This window comes from Scleropages formosus, chromosome 3, assembly GCF_900964775.1.
Source record: "Scleropages formosus chromosome 3, fSclFor1.1, whole genome shotgun sequence".
NCBI classification, from domain to species: Eukaryota; Metazoa; Chordata; class Actinopteri; order Osteoglossiformes; family Osteoglossidae; genus Scleropages; species Scleropages formosus.
Genome location: NC_041808.1, coordinates 27,229,439 through 27,245,044, shown reverse-complemented (window position 1 = coordinate 27,245,044; position 15,606 = coordinate 27,229,439). Strand labels below are relative to the sequence as shown.

Here is a 15,606-nt window from a genome sequence, read left to right as displayed (position 1 = left end):
GGGATTCCACTGCTGGTAAATACTAATGCACCTGTGGGTAATGTCCAAATACAGTCTGTCCTTGCATGACTGGACCAGCGGAGGGAAGGGGTGTGGTCACACTCACGTACTGGTCATTTTAATGTGTCGTATACATGACTTTTTAAAATCAGTTTGACAGTACAGTAATCATTTACATTTATTCATTTAGCTGATGCTTTTCTTCAAATTGACTAAGAATAAAAATAAAAAATCTGCTTACACTGATTTACCCATTTGGGTAATTTTTACCGGATCAATTTAGGGTAAGTACCTTGCTAAAAGGTACTGCAGCCCAAAGCAAGACTTGAACCCATGACTTTTACCTTCAGAGACAGCAGTCTTTACCACTGCAGTACCGGCTGCTATATAATTGTCCCATCTCTACATAAAAGACTTTATTTGAACAAAATTCTCTCTGTTTTTATTACTTGTGCTGTTATTCTGCATTTCCTTTCAAATGACTGGAGTCCCGCCCCTGGGTGTGCCCCTCCCTCCCCCCGCCCGGCCGCGTGCCCCGCACCGCCGGGCAAGGCCCCGGCCCACCGTGACCCCGCTCGGGACTGGTGGTTGCTGACAATGGATGGATAGATGACCTGAAATGTTGATATAAAGTTTTTTTTTAAACAAACTATGTATCATTTTGCTTAATGTCCTACTCCATAGTTCTACATTTACAAAAAAAGTATTTTTATGTCATATATTGAGAGCTGTTTGCTTGCAAAATTCTTTACTTTAGAGTCAGGCTGGTCTGAGGTCTATCTGGGAAGCACAGGATGTGAGGCGAAAGAGGGTACACTCTGACAAAATTCCAGTCCATTGTAGGAAAGGAAAATATATTTAAAAAGCAATATTGTAATGCACTGGACTTCCCGGTCATTCCAGTATGCGGTCGATGAGGTCTGGTTATGTACAGACAAACTGTACTTCAGGATGTCAGTAGGTTGCTCTCCACTAAATATGACCCCGACAGTAGAAGGCACTTAGCATGCGTTGCCCTCATGACCGCATCAACAGCAACGACACAAATTATAAGGCATTACAATAATCCGTTAAGTGGCATGAAAAACTCGACTTCAGTGGAAATTCCTCTCTGGCTACGGACCCGACTCTGCTGGAACCATCCATCCTTTCTCAGCCTCTATAACACCATCTGTAACAGAGTGTGGCAACCAGTCTGGGCACAGGACAGGCAGCTTCTTGAATGCTTTTAAAATTCACGCGCTTACTGTAAAGTCCTTTCCTGCCTGAACACACAAAACAATGGCAGCACTGTGTTTTTTTTCTTTTCTCGGAATATTAAAAACTGTACCATAAACATGTGTTCGGCTACGGGAGGGTACACAAAGTCTGCGGTGTAAAAGTTTATTGGTATTATGGTGTGGCGTTAAAGTATTTTTTTGGAAAATTACAAGCACCGGGTTGGCCACTATCAATGCAGCCAATTAAGCACCGAGAATAAAACTGATGAACATAGTGACTAATTTACATACAGAAAAAAAAAAAAAAAAAAAACATCTCCATATTCCCAATTCTGCAGACACTCCATTGTTATGGGGTGAAATGTAAAACTAGCTGCACAGTGGGTCTCCGGGATGTGCGTTCACGACCCATCGCTGAACCTGACCTTTAAAGCCTCCTTTGAAATGGCTGTAAAAGATCTTAAGCACTACCTCATATTTCTACAGCAGACAGAGGGCCACTTTTCAAGTTTATTGAGCTTCCAAGCCACAATAAGCTTGTTGGTCTCCCTTGCATATTCATTGTTCACATATGGGACTTGACCAGTTTCCATGAAACTCCATATTCCTGGCAAGAGGGGTTTGATGAATATGTATTGAATATGTTATTTTCTGGGAAAGGATGGCTACATCTGAAATCAAAGACTGCAGTAATTTCTAGCATGTTTTTACATGAGCTGAGCTGAGAAGGACTATGAAGTAAAGGACTTATAAAAAAGCATGCTTACTTTCTTTTTATTTTACATTCACCCATCAACAAGCAAATCTGCCATTTTCTTCCACTGTGGATCATCCTTTGTTAAAAACTAAACGCACTTAATTATAGCAATTATTCCTAAAATGATTACAATGTCCTCATCCAAATTGCCCTAATCCAATTTACAGTAAATGAAGTTATTAAAGCTATTCAGTATTGGTCGATTATTAAACCTATTCAAGGTGGACTTATAATAAAGCGGAATATTCAGTATTCGAAAAATAATGACATGAAGAACATACTAGAAAAAAATGATAGAACACGAAGCAATTCAGTATGATTCAGGTTAAGATTTTTTTTGGCTATGCTGATATTTTTGTCCATGAACTTTTAATTAGCAAAACGCAGCCATGGTTTAGAGGTTTTCTGTGCGGGCCTGGGCTACCCACTGTGTACACTTTCTGTTCCAACACTTATTAATTAAACTCAATCAAAATTTTGATTGAACTATGATTGTGATTTGACTTACCTTAATTTTACAGCAGAGTTTGCCATTTGTGCTTATAACTATATAACCAAAATGCTTCTGTTTCTTTTGTTTATTTGTTCCTCTTGCCAATACTATTGTCCTCATTCCAATTAGTTTTTCATTACCGCAAAATCACTCAACGGTTCCCATTCACAGAAAAAACAACGAAACTATTGATTAAAGCTATTTAATTATTCTCATATTGTCATTTTGGTGTGATGGGTGAGACTGAACCGTAATGATTAAGTTACCTCAGTGGTTTTAAAATGCACACAGAAAAAGGAGTAGCTCTTTCAGACATTAACAGGATTTAATACAACTGTTGCCAACTACTGTAACCTGTCACGCGGAACCAAGGACGCGGGGGAGGCTGGATCCAAGCGCAGGATAGGTCGTCAGGAACCAAGGGATCAGGGAAGTTCTCGTTGTTGGGTGAAGAGTCGGTCTATCGGCGGTCAGAGTGAGAGCGAGGATCCAAGGACGTGGTCAGGGGACGAAGCGAAGGGTCGAAAGCCAGGAAACGGAGACAGGAAGCAAGGGTCGAGGAAGAACTAGACATAGCGCAGGAGGGACGGTTGTCTCAGCGAGATTACCAAGTGTACGGGAGCTGAGGAGGGTCTTTCAAAGGCGAGCGCTCAGTCAGGTGCTGTCGACTGTTGTGCGGGCGTGGATGTGACATAACCCTTTTCCTTTGACTCGTTCCCCGTACTCGTATGTATTTGCATTTTCTTAATATATTGATTATGTTTCTATAACATTTGGATCTAGTCCTGCTGCTAAAAAAAAATGATAATTAAACAAAAATACAGACTCATTTACCTGCTACAGCGGTACATATACAGAAAAAAAACAAGTAAAAAGACCAAACGTAAATTACTTCCATTTTTGGTCCTTTTCTACTTGAATTTAAGCAACTGATTGAGCCTGTTGAAGTTCTTTTGCTATAGAAATGGTAACTGATGGAGTATGTCTCCCCTCACCATTGTCAGCGGAGAGTGCCGTCACGGCGTGTGTTGGCGTAGCCTCCGACTTCACCTGTCCATTTTCGAATGCGTAGCTGTCCGTCTCCTGGAGCTGCCAGTTAAGACCGAAGAAATGCATGGCTGCAAGGAGCAAGGAAGAGTATTTATATTTATCTGACAGTTTTTTCCAAAGTTACAGACAGTGTTAACTCTGTAGATTGGTTTAGTCAATTAAACAGCTGGGCAATTTTTACTATATCAATTCAGGCTAAGTACCTTGACCAAGAACACTACAAAAGGAGGAGATTTGAACAAGGTGTTTTTTAAAAACTAATGTGCCTTTGGAAAATGATGTTTGCCCAACAAATGATTGCTTATTTCTCTGTTACATTTATGTTTCCCCACCTGCTTTTCATTGCCTCTGAACCCCTCCTCACAAAGTACAAGAACACTCAGCATATTATGTGGCGAAAAAGATTCTCAACACCATGAAAGCTGTGATGTCATACTTATTTTCTGTATATATTGGTGTCAAGTTTAAATATGCAATAATGAACAAATTTTGTGAATCAATTCTCATGGCATGTTTACAACAAATATTTCATTGCATTATGCCCAGTGTACTGTATAATGGCGTACACTTTACCATCAGGTCATTCACATTTACATTTATGTTTAGTCATTTAGCAGACGCTTTCCTCCAAAGTGACGTACAATTATTAACGGGTATTTAGTTGACGCCTTATCCAAGGCGACAAAAGAACAGGCTGGAGGGTGAAAAAATTCTTTGGCAGGACATAAAGGCACACAGATACACCCACAGACACAACCGCACACACTGAGGAAGTGTAGTGGTTAGACCCCCTTATCTTGCGTTGGAGAAGCTGGGTTTCAATCCCACCTCCTGTTTTAGTACTCCTTTAGTTCTCATAGTACTTACCCAGCTGTATAAATGCCTAAATCATGTAAGTTACTTTGGAGAAAAGTGTCATGTAAATGTGTAAACAATCATGTAAATAAGAAGTCCTGAACTTTCTGCCTTGGTAACATGGAGGAAAACCACCACAGGGACATCAAGAATGTGGAATTGGGAGAAGGGCGTCCTTTTAGTTCTAACAAGCTTTCGAGTAAAACATTGCAGGTATAATCATTTAGAGAAGTTATAAAAAGCAATGTACAAATGTCCAAATGTGCCATAAAATAGTGAGGTCACTACAGCCTGTATTATAATTTATGGTTGGTGGAACCAAAGGAATAGCTGAGGCTTTCACCGGAGCATGATACGATTTCTGGCTGGTACCGGCACACCTGTAAAGTGGCTCCCAGCGGCCCCTATTCTGCATGACTCAGGAGTAACAGAATCATACGTAGCTCCAGCTGCCGGAGCACACGGCCTCGGCTTTCTCAGTTACGTTGCTCCAGCACTGTAGACATGAAACCTAATAACGTTAATTTAGAGCCCTCTGGTCTGATCCTGAGACAGAGGAAAAAAGGAAACTATATAAATCAAACCATATGTGTGTGCATTAAAATAACTAACAGACTTCATTACATAATGCAACAGAAACGTTTAGTGGCCCCCAGATGGTGATATAAAGAAGGCAGAGGAGGAGGAGGACAGAGCTTGATCGTGGTGGATGGGCTCCGAGAGCCCAATTAGAGGGCCGACGTCCGCATTTGGCCCCGGAAAGAAGTCCTTCCTCTAGGCGCAGTCCGGGACATGTGGCACTACTACACACAACCCTTGGGCACCTAGGTACCCAGTAGGGCACCACGTGACTGGGGCATATAGGGTACTACGAGACGGGGTTGCACGAGAAAAGTATGACAAGCTTTCTGAAACCACAGTACAGTACACTGGATCCTCAGCTTATAAACACATTTAGGACTGGAAGCCTGTTCATAATTTGACTTGTTCGTAATTCCAACCACTATGTAACAATCAGTGGAGGCTTAATAATAGATACCCCTCAATTTATTCACAAGTTGGGTTCAGTAAAAATCTCACGAAACTGTGATAAATTAAAAAATTCACCATAAACTATATTTAATTTATTTTCATCAACTGCTCATTGAGTTCAGGTCGCTGTGTTCCAGAGCCTATCGTGGAAAAAGAGATAACAAAGGGGACACTGTGGACAGGGTGCCAGTCTGTCACTGGACTTCTATTTTGTCATCTTTCATTATCTTGAAACAATATGTGCAACTTTTGTCAGCATCTGGCCAATTTCAGTCTGCTTTGTCATTTGCTTTTTGCATGTTCTACCTCTTGTCTGACACTCTGTTTTCTGGACTTGTCGGCTATATAAAAGGTGTGTACAGACATGAATTAGTCAGGTGACAAAATTTTTCCCACTGAAGTGGTGCATTAAATTATATATGAAAAATATGTGACTACTGATATGTATTGCTGCTGTACTCAACCATTACAATTTATTGACTAGTTTTTTTTCTCCATGCCTAATATACAGGATTCAGATTCATCACAGGCCCTCCAAATCAAACAAATGCTTTTAAAGGGGGCATTATATCACAGAAGCCGATGGGTCTTGGTCTGTGTTATGACCCTGAAAGAAACATTATTTGTTTTTCGTAAGAATTCATTTCAGATCTTAGATTGCACAAATGGCACCTCTGGTTACCACTGCGTAAAGAACTTTTATGAGAAAAATCCGTCTCCAATAACCCCAACTTCCCCAAAAATGCAGAAAAAAATCCCAAGACACCTTTAGAATAGTCCCTTTCACATAATATTCAAAAGGCAAAGTCATCCAAATGTGATGCTTCACAGCACATTTCTGAAGCATCTGTTAAAGAAAAGGGCAAATAACAGTTGGGAGTATGTTACACGCACAAATGAAATATAAGCTCTGTGAGCTTCTGATTTCTGGTGCCACGAGTTCAACGGAAGCTCCATGATGATCAAACCTGGAACACCACGCAGGACCAGCAGCCCTTATCTGTCCCTGAACAAGCAGGGAAGGGATCATTCACTGAATGTTTAATCAGGTTACTGGGATAAACTCCACGGCATGAACGTCAATGGCTGCAATTTACAGTAAAGAGAAGTAATTCATATAACTGGACTTGTTCCCGATTCACATAAAAGCGAAGGTAGAAGACTGATGAAAAATACTGGTTAATACCCTACTGAAACCAACACATTGCCCCAACTATGCCAAGATTATGAATATTCATACAGAGTTCATAAAGTTACCATGCATCCTTTCAGAGGACCCATAGGAACTAACAAGTACAGGGATCTCAGTTTGCAAAGAACAACTTTTATACACTCATGCAGGGCTAAAATCTGTGACAAAACCCCAATATGTAAGTACTACATTATGATAGCAATAAAGTCCAGTAAATGTAGAGCAATCAAATTGTTCTGTGGCTCCACTCGTTTCATATAAATGTTATAACTACAGAGATTTCACGCATAGAGCTGCAGTGTTAAATAAGATCAGGTTCAATCAGCTCAGCCTATTCTGCACCTTGTCACAAACAGCCAAGATGAAAAATTATACATCGTTTTGTGTGAGCCCAAGTACATACTATAAGCCACAAGCTGACAACCAGAGAATGCAGAGTGTGAATAAGATGTCAGCTCCATGTGGTAAAGGATTTGCCATCTTCGAGACTCAGGTATAATGATCATCTATGTTCAGATCCCATGTGACATTTTGTAATGCTGGGTGATGACGAGGAACATCTTCGTCATCATCACGTGATACTGAGTTTCAGATGAGTGTTGACCTCCGATGCATCAGGAAGAGAGCTTTGCTACTGGATGATCAAAGTATGACTGAGAAAAGATGGCTCTATGATAAGTAAAAGTAATCAGGTGGCAAAAGCTGATCTCAGATGAATTCAGTAGCAGAGTGCCAAAATCAATGCATCCCAAGTATGCACTGATGACAAACTACATAAGTGCAATTCTGTACTTAATATTGGTCTGTTTACATTATTCATCCATCCATTCATTATCAATAACTATTTGCCCAGGGCAAGGAGACGGTGGTCCACAGCCTATCCCGGACACATAAGGTGTGAGGCAGGACACAACCATCACACATACACGGTCACACATTATAGCCAATTCAGAGTCACCAGGCGTTCGTTTAAAAATCCCTGTCAAACTAGATGTTACTTAATTGTATAAAACAAACAAAAAAACAAATAAGTAAATAAATAAATAAAAATTTTCAAGTTTATTTATGGAAATTTTTCTAGGAGGTCACATTCTTAAAGAGGCCAGTACTCTAGAAAAGGTTAAGAGCCCCTGATGTAATGTAACAGAAGGTGCTGGTGAAATCAGGTAAGCAAACGTGGAAAAGGCTAATCTTTACAATCAAAAGAGAAAAAATGTAAAATACAAGCTTCTTACTGGTGTTTTATGTTTTTTTTTCCCTTTAGATAAGTAATGGAGACATTCTTTGTTGTTCTTAGGAAACGTTTAATCCCTGTGTGAAGTTGCGGTATTGTGAGAGCCATGTTTGTGAGAAGTCTCCTTCAAAGACACTGTGGAAAGGGTGTCCTGCTGCAGCGGACTCCTTCCATTTGTGCTCGTCCCTTGTGACTTTTTGGGGATCTTTTGAAAAAGCTTCTGTGAAAGTCGAGTAGCTGACTAAAGCAAATAATACACTGAGGGTGACAATACCAAAGAATCACATGGAATGAAAAATGTAACAGAAATCAAAAAGGGAGAATGAGTGTAAAGAAAAAATAATAAGAAATAAAAACCTTTTACCCCTCTGAATTCATGACAGGACTTTAGTGTTTCTGAAGTTGTCGTCCAAATTATTTAAGTAGTAAGTTATAAGGCATACTTTCAGAATTGTTAAGTTAAAATGATTAATTATTTTTTTATTGGTAGCAGAGGGGGTGTAGTTGTTAGTTCTTAGTTATTTGAACAAAAACGTCTCCAACTTCACCTGTGCAGCAATGAAAATGTATTAATAAATATCTGTAATTATACTGAATTTGTACAGTTAATAATGAATTGAACAGATGGTGCAGTGGTTAGAGCTGCTGTCTTCCACTGAAAGGACACAGATTTAAATCAAATCTCCTGCTCTAGTATCCTTGATCAAGGGGCCTACACTGAACTTGTACGGTAAAAATGGCCCAACAGTTTAAATGGGTAAATTACTTTCAGCAGCTTAAAACTTTAAGGTATTCTGGTGAAAAAAAATGTCAGAAAAATTAATAAATGTAAATAAATATGCAGTCAAAGAAAAGATGGAAGAAAGAAAGTAGCCACAAAACACTGCCAAGGTTACTGCCTTATACAGTGAGGGCACTGGGGTAAACAAACAAAAACATACCTGCAATACAATGCTGCCTGTAGAGACAGAATGCAAATACCTGCAACTCATCCGACTGTGAATGAAGTTTGTTCCTGTAGCGTCAAGCAATAAATATAGCATGTCTCACTTACAGTAACTGGCAAATTATGTTTTTTCTCCAAACCGTTCTTATAGGCCTTTGGTTAAAAGTTTTGCTTTGGTTTCAAAGGTTCATAAAAAAACCAGCAGCTGCAGACAATTCAGCTGAAGGAAAATATTTTATACCGTTACAAGTCTCTTTACAATTTTCAATGTGCACTGGTGTATACGTGTGTGTGTTTACGGTACCGCATATTTTCTATGTAATCATGTCCAATAGTCTAGGCTCGGCGGCTGCTCTGGAATGGAAGGAACAGGGGAGGACAGAAAAACTCCACACTGGTAGACTGACAAGGAAGCGATGGACAAACTCAGCCTTAGCTGGGAGGCGAAGATGGAGCAGGTCTGTCACTACGGGAGCTCTTAAAAGTCATGAAATGGAGTGACGGACAAGGGAAAGAATTGTGCAGGAAGTGGACCTGCTCGAATGCAAATGAAGGCGAGGCTGTCAGCTGGGTCGGCAGTTATTCAGATTAGCTATGTTATACCAAGCGGATAGTCAGATGGTGGAGTGATCGTAACTGCCTGTGAACCCGAGTAGTAATTCAGTTGGCTTCCAATTCCCCCCAAGACTGAATGCACCAAATAACTCGGAGAAGTGACATGAGCACGGAACACACTGCATGACACAAAGAGAGCTCAGAGAATATCACCCTTCCACGAAGAATAAAATACACAACCCCTGCAGTGCTTTCAGTAGCACCTTACCTTTCTATGCTTTGTACATTGGCTCTTTTTTGTTCTAGTTACAAACATTCCTTTCTCAGATCATTCATTCATTCATTCATTCATTCATTCATTCATTCAAGTTATTTGCTTTATGAACAGCTCAGGGTCAGAAGAACTTAGAAGTAGACACGGTCTACCAAGAAACTGCAAATAGAACGCAGTTTCTATTAGACGCAAATAGAACAAGGGCTCAAGGACAAAAGCCTACAATATATCACAGGTATGACCATGCAGCACTTTCTAATAACTTTCAGAAGGGTGTCCAAACATTGCAGAATTGATCAGAATTGTCCTGCAAATCAAATTTCAGTTTTTCAAGTGGATGAAATTTAAACACTTCAGTCATTCACATATTTACAGAGAAACTTCTGGTGCAAACCATAACGATATAATAATTTCCTTGCTAATTATGTAATACTAATTATCCTACATAGCATAAAATCATCAAAAATAAATAAAAAAAAACTCATTTATGATTGGTTCATGATTTAACAACAAAATAGACAGACAAATCAAAACTTTTGTTATTGGTTTTCTGAGAGATTGCGCGAATCCCATATCATATTCTCAGAACAAATGTGTCAAAATGTGCAGAGAGGCTTTGCATGTAAAACACAGCTGAGATGTCCCTGGGATCATCATGTGAATGTGCACTGGAGTGAGACAAATTCTATAAATGAAGCTGAAGTTTTCTTTCTGGATGTTGAGGCAGGTGCAGGGAAGACTTTAGCACATACTGACAACCATTTATGATCACGAGAAGACAAGTCAAGGTCCTGTTCTCTACTCTCCGTCAATGCATTGAAAGAGGTAGTACCAGCACTTGATAAAACAGTGTATAACACAGAAATCATGACCCTGGAGTTGTTTGGTGTAATGAGCTGTTTCACTGCTTCAGTTAATACTGTCCATACTTTCAAGGGCTGGAATAAATTGATATAGTTGTAGATATTTATAGAAGTCCGCATTCAGTAGGTCTAAATTATTTCTTGGGAGGCTGAAACTTGCCACTGATTAATCTGCAAATAAAAATGAGATATCCAGGACCCCTTTAGACAGCTATTACTGGAGCCCAATTTGAGGAATAGTTGAGGGGAAATCTGGGTTGAGGGCAACGGGACACCATAATGACAGTCTTTTCAAGGTTGCCAGGTATCCTTTAATATCTCTCCAAACAAGAAGTGTGTTGAATATGAGAAAATTTTTGGAAAAAGGTGGAAACTTATGAAACCTCTGAATGAAAGGCGGATGTCTTAATCTTGGGTAACACGAAACAGAGTCCATTCCTACACAAAGAGAATCTGGTTTAGCCTGGAACCAGTTAGTCATTTGTTTCATTTATGGAGCCCAGTAGTAAAACCTTACATTGCAGAACAGAATATATTGTAGGAAACAGTACAGAAACACAGAAGCCCCACCTTTGTCCTTCGGTTGACAACGTTTGCAAAGTTTAATTCCGGGTATTTCACAGTGCCAGATAAATCTAGATAAACCTAGATCAAGGTGTCTAATTAAAAAAAAAATCATCTGAAAGATGATAGGGCAGTTCTCGGAATAAGGATAGCAAACGAGCAAAAACATTCATCTAGGCAACATAAATCCTCCCAAATACTGAAACAGGTAAAGAGGCCCAAAGACAGATCCCCTTTAATCTTCTTAATTAGTGGTGAAAAGTTACCGTCTAGAAGGTGACCAGGTGAGGAGTCACAAAAAGTCAAAACAAAAAGGTATTTCCAAACTAAAATTTGCCATTTTTTAGGGAGAACATGGGGGGAACCAAATTAATTAAGATGAATATTCAGTTTTACAACCAGAGATTTAGAGAGATTAATTTTATACCCTTAAATTTTACTATAATAGGATATAACCTGTGCAACTGGCAGGACTGATATTTCCGGATTATTCAGGTATAACAGTACATCAGCAGCATCTAAAGGAATGTGATGGTCAAGCAATAAAGGCACAATGTATGTTATCAGAGCAGAATCTGACTTTACCTCATCCAGTTTGTCAGATATGATATTTTTGGCAGACACTAAAATTTTTCACTCTAGACTTTTAAAATCCACTTTTAGCAAACTGATAGGTCAAAAGGAGGAACACTAAGATGTCGAGGAGGCAGTATACTCTGTTAGCCTGCTTCAGAAAAAACTTAAAAAGCAGATCAGTATTTGGTTACTAAGGGGGCGTGGTGGCGCAGTGGGTTGGACCAGGTCCTGCTCTCCAGTAGGTCTGGGGTTCAAGTCCCGCTTGGGGTGCCTTGCGATGGACTGGTGTCTCGTCCTGGGTGTGTCCCCTCCCCCTCCGGCCTTATGCCCTGTGTTGCCGGGTAGGCTCCGGTTCCCCGCGACCCCGTGTGGGACAAGCGGTTCAGAAGATGTGTGTGTGTATTTGGTTACTGTCATGACCCGGAGGGACAATATCCCTAGTGACCAGAGGAGGTGTCACTTGGTTCTATTAGTCCAGACCTCAGCACCTGTTCACAATTTGTTAAGGAGTCAAATACAACAGGAACAAGTAAGTGAGGGACGGTTGTGGATTATAAATCAATATTTTACTGCAATTTCCATGCGAACCTTAGTGATTCACCCGTTTCCCCAGTCTTGTTCCATAGGTGTTTATGTTCCAGTCCCGAGTGATGGCCCATCTACTCCTGCCTTTTGTGCTCCAGTCCAGGTCCAGTGTTTCAGTCCAGTATTTCATCACACCTCTGTATTCTTGTTCCACTCTCAGACTTGTGGTTCACTTTTCACCTTTGTGAAAATACACTGCGTCATTTTGTCCTGTGTTCATCCTTTCACCATTACTCTGTGCTTTACAGCTGGCACTGTGCACTTCTAAATACATTCCGCGTATGGGGTCATTATACTTTTCGTCGTGTTTGGACGTTACAGCAACACGCGTCCATGTCGTACTAATGTCTGGATGCAACAGCTACATTTTTCGACCACAAAAGCTAGTATCAAATGAATTTATTGATCAAATCAGTCAGCTGGAACTGAATATCTTAAGCAAAAGCAAACATACTAACTTTGTCTAAAAATAACATTTTACTACAAGGCAACTTTTGACTGTAATTTTTAAAATCCATTAATTTCATTGATATATATATATATATATATATATATATATATATATATATATTTGCTATGCAATAAATAGAGGCATATATATATATAGAGAATGAGATGTATTACAGTTATATTCAAAGTTCAAGACTACCTTTGTGTGCACAATGTTTACCAGTACCGGACATTTTCAGGAAAATTAATGATAAGACACTGAGGTCCAATTAGCAAGATTTTGTGAAAGGGACAGCGAAAGTCACATTGGCCTGGATACTGTTCATATCACCTTCCGAGACAGGCATTTCCATTTGGAAAAATAAAGCCAAAAACAAAAAGGTGAAATTCAGAAATGTGAGTCTGGCCACCTTAATTGAAAGAAGGGCGCAGGTTATTCTTTTCATCAAGGAAAGGAACATCCCATTTCTTCCACCTGGAAAAATTATCTACAAACTCCTGGCCTTTTCATGTGGATATCAGGTCCACAAAACACATGCTGCACCAAACATGGACTGAAGACACACAGACAAAATAACACCAAAAAGAAAAAAAAATAAAAGCCAGTAATCCTAACAATGCATAATAATAAACTGTCCCCTACAGTGCAATGTCTGTGATTACAAACCCATGGTTCCTCCATAAATGAGTGTTTTTTTTCATGTGTAGCCTGCTGTGCTCACATGCTAGTGGCTAATGGGGAGTAAGCAGCTCAGAGAATCATTAGCGCACGCATCATGTCTTCGTGCCCAGACAGCAGAGCACTTCAGCTGAAACACATTTCCAGTACAGACCGTTAAAAAAAAAAAAAATTAAAAAAAAAACTGTTTTCACACCTTGTGCATAAGCACTGTTGGTTACTGGTTAAAAATACAAGTGTGAAGCGGTAGAACAGTCCTCGCTTCCTAATACGCACACACACACACACACACAGAAACAGCCCATCTCACTACTTACAAAGGAGTGATGATTTGTCCCTCTGCTATAATAGATTGTGAAAGGAACAAAAAACATACATTACTACCACGTGTTTACACACACACACACACTTTTTCCGAACCGCTTGTCCCATACAGGGTCGTGGGGAGCCGGAGCCTAACCCAGCCACTCAGGGCGTAAGGCTGGAGGGGGAGGGGACACACCCAGGACGGGATGCCAGTCTGTCACAAGGCACCCCAAGCAGGACTTGAACCCTAGACCCACCGGAGAGCAGGATCCGGTCCAACCCACTGCGCCACCACGCCCCCCTACCACGTGTTTACTAAGGCTTAAATATGAAATTTAAATGTAATTTAAAAGAATCTTGGAACAGTGTAGCTGAGGGCTCCACCCTTATCAGAAACTGAATATGTTAATTCACGCGCCAGTGCGGATTTTCACCTGAATGCATGTGGCATTCAAAATAGAGGGTCATTTGCCACGCAGATCGAAATAATATAACAGGAGGTGTTTAAGGACATCTGTGTCAATAACAGCTGGCAAGTTAAAGCAAGAGCAGTTATTTTACCCAGTTTGCGGTTTACACTCATGGTCACACCCTTTACCGAAGGCAGAAAAAAAACACTTATCTTCGAAGACTGATTTGGCCCCTGAATCAGTGAATCACCGAAGATGTCTTTTTGGCTTTGAGAGCAAAGAATGACTCATTATGAGTCCCCGACAGCCCTGTTCTCTGTAGGACTTCCAGCACACCTCCAGTGCTTAGCCATACATGGAAATTCTCACAACTTTTCTGTCACAGAGTCTTGTTCTCTGATATGATTCGAGATGTGAGGAGGACAATCACAGCCAACAGCCATTAAGTAGGTGATAAACCCAAGACAAAAGAGTGCCCTGAACCTGGGCTGAGGTAATGTATCCTTGGGAAGTGTTTGACTCACGTTTCACTGCTTGACTAATGTATGAGCACAGAGTGAAACCTTGAGATTGAAATGTACAGCCAAAACACTGAGCGCAAGTCATCGGGCACAAGTCACTGGGGCATAAAGTAAACAGGCAGCTTTACCCTAAATGTTTCTAAAAAGCAAAGGAATATTCTGAAGCAAACCTTACAATGGCTTACCCTCAGATGCTATTTAATTGCATACACTTGCCTAGTACTGGGTTAAATACCCCATTTGCCCCCAGAACAGTTTGAATTCTTTGAAGCATGGGTTCAGTATGGTGCTGGAATCATTCCTTATAATCCATACTGACTCGATAGCATCATGCAGTTCCTGCAGATATTTTGACCACACATTCATGCTGTGAACCTTCCGTTCCACCTCATATCAAGGGCACCTGACTGAGCCGAGGTCTGGGGACTGTGCAGGCGACTGGAGTAAACTGAACTCAGTTTATGTTCCTGGAACCACCTTGAGTTAACACATTCTTTGTAACATGGTGCATTTTGCTGGAAGTATCCATGTGAAAAAAATTACATTGCAGCCATGAAGAGATTCATCTTTTCTGCAGCTATGCCTAGGAATGTTCTCCCTCAATTGGTATTAGGGGGCTTAATGTGTGCCAAGAAAATATTCCAACACCATTACACCACTACCACCACCAACGTGTACCTTCAACACAAGACAGGACAGATCCATAGATTCATGCTTTTGATGCCGAATTCCAAACCCATCACCAGCATGTTGGAAAAGAAACCAAGATTTGTCAGACCAAAGGACGTTTTCTCACTCTTTATTTATCCATGGGTTTCTGCCTATCAAAGTTCTGCTAAGTAGATGTTTAGATCCAACCTAATGCTTAGTAAAAAAGTCTCTTCTGACCTTGTCATGAACATCACTTGGAAGAAACGTCCTTTTTTCCAGTGCTTTCAGTGCATGTTTTATGTTTAAAGGCATGTATGCATGCAAGAAACCACATGTCGGAGGAGCAAGTTGTTTGTACCTAATAAAGTGGCCACTTAGTGTTTGTAAAAAGTG

The 15,606-nt window shown here is 40.3% G+C and overlaps 1 protein-coding gene across 3 annotated transcripts in view; it reads right to left on the bottom strand.

Moving 5' to 3' along the window:
* LOC108926009 (teneurin-3) overlaps positions 1–15,606 on the bottom strand; it is a 224,057-nt gene that overhangs the window by 57,832 nt on the left and 150,619 nt on the right. For all 3 annotated transcript variants that reach the window (XM_029250391.1, XM_029250392.1, XM_029250393.1), the window contains one exon: positions 3,466–3,588. In XM_029250391.1, coding sequence (XP_029106224.1) covers positions 3,466–3,588 — 123 coding nt within the window. The remainder of the gene's footprint in view (positions 1–3,465; positions 3,589–15,606) is intronic.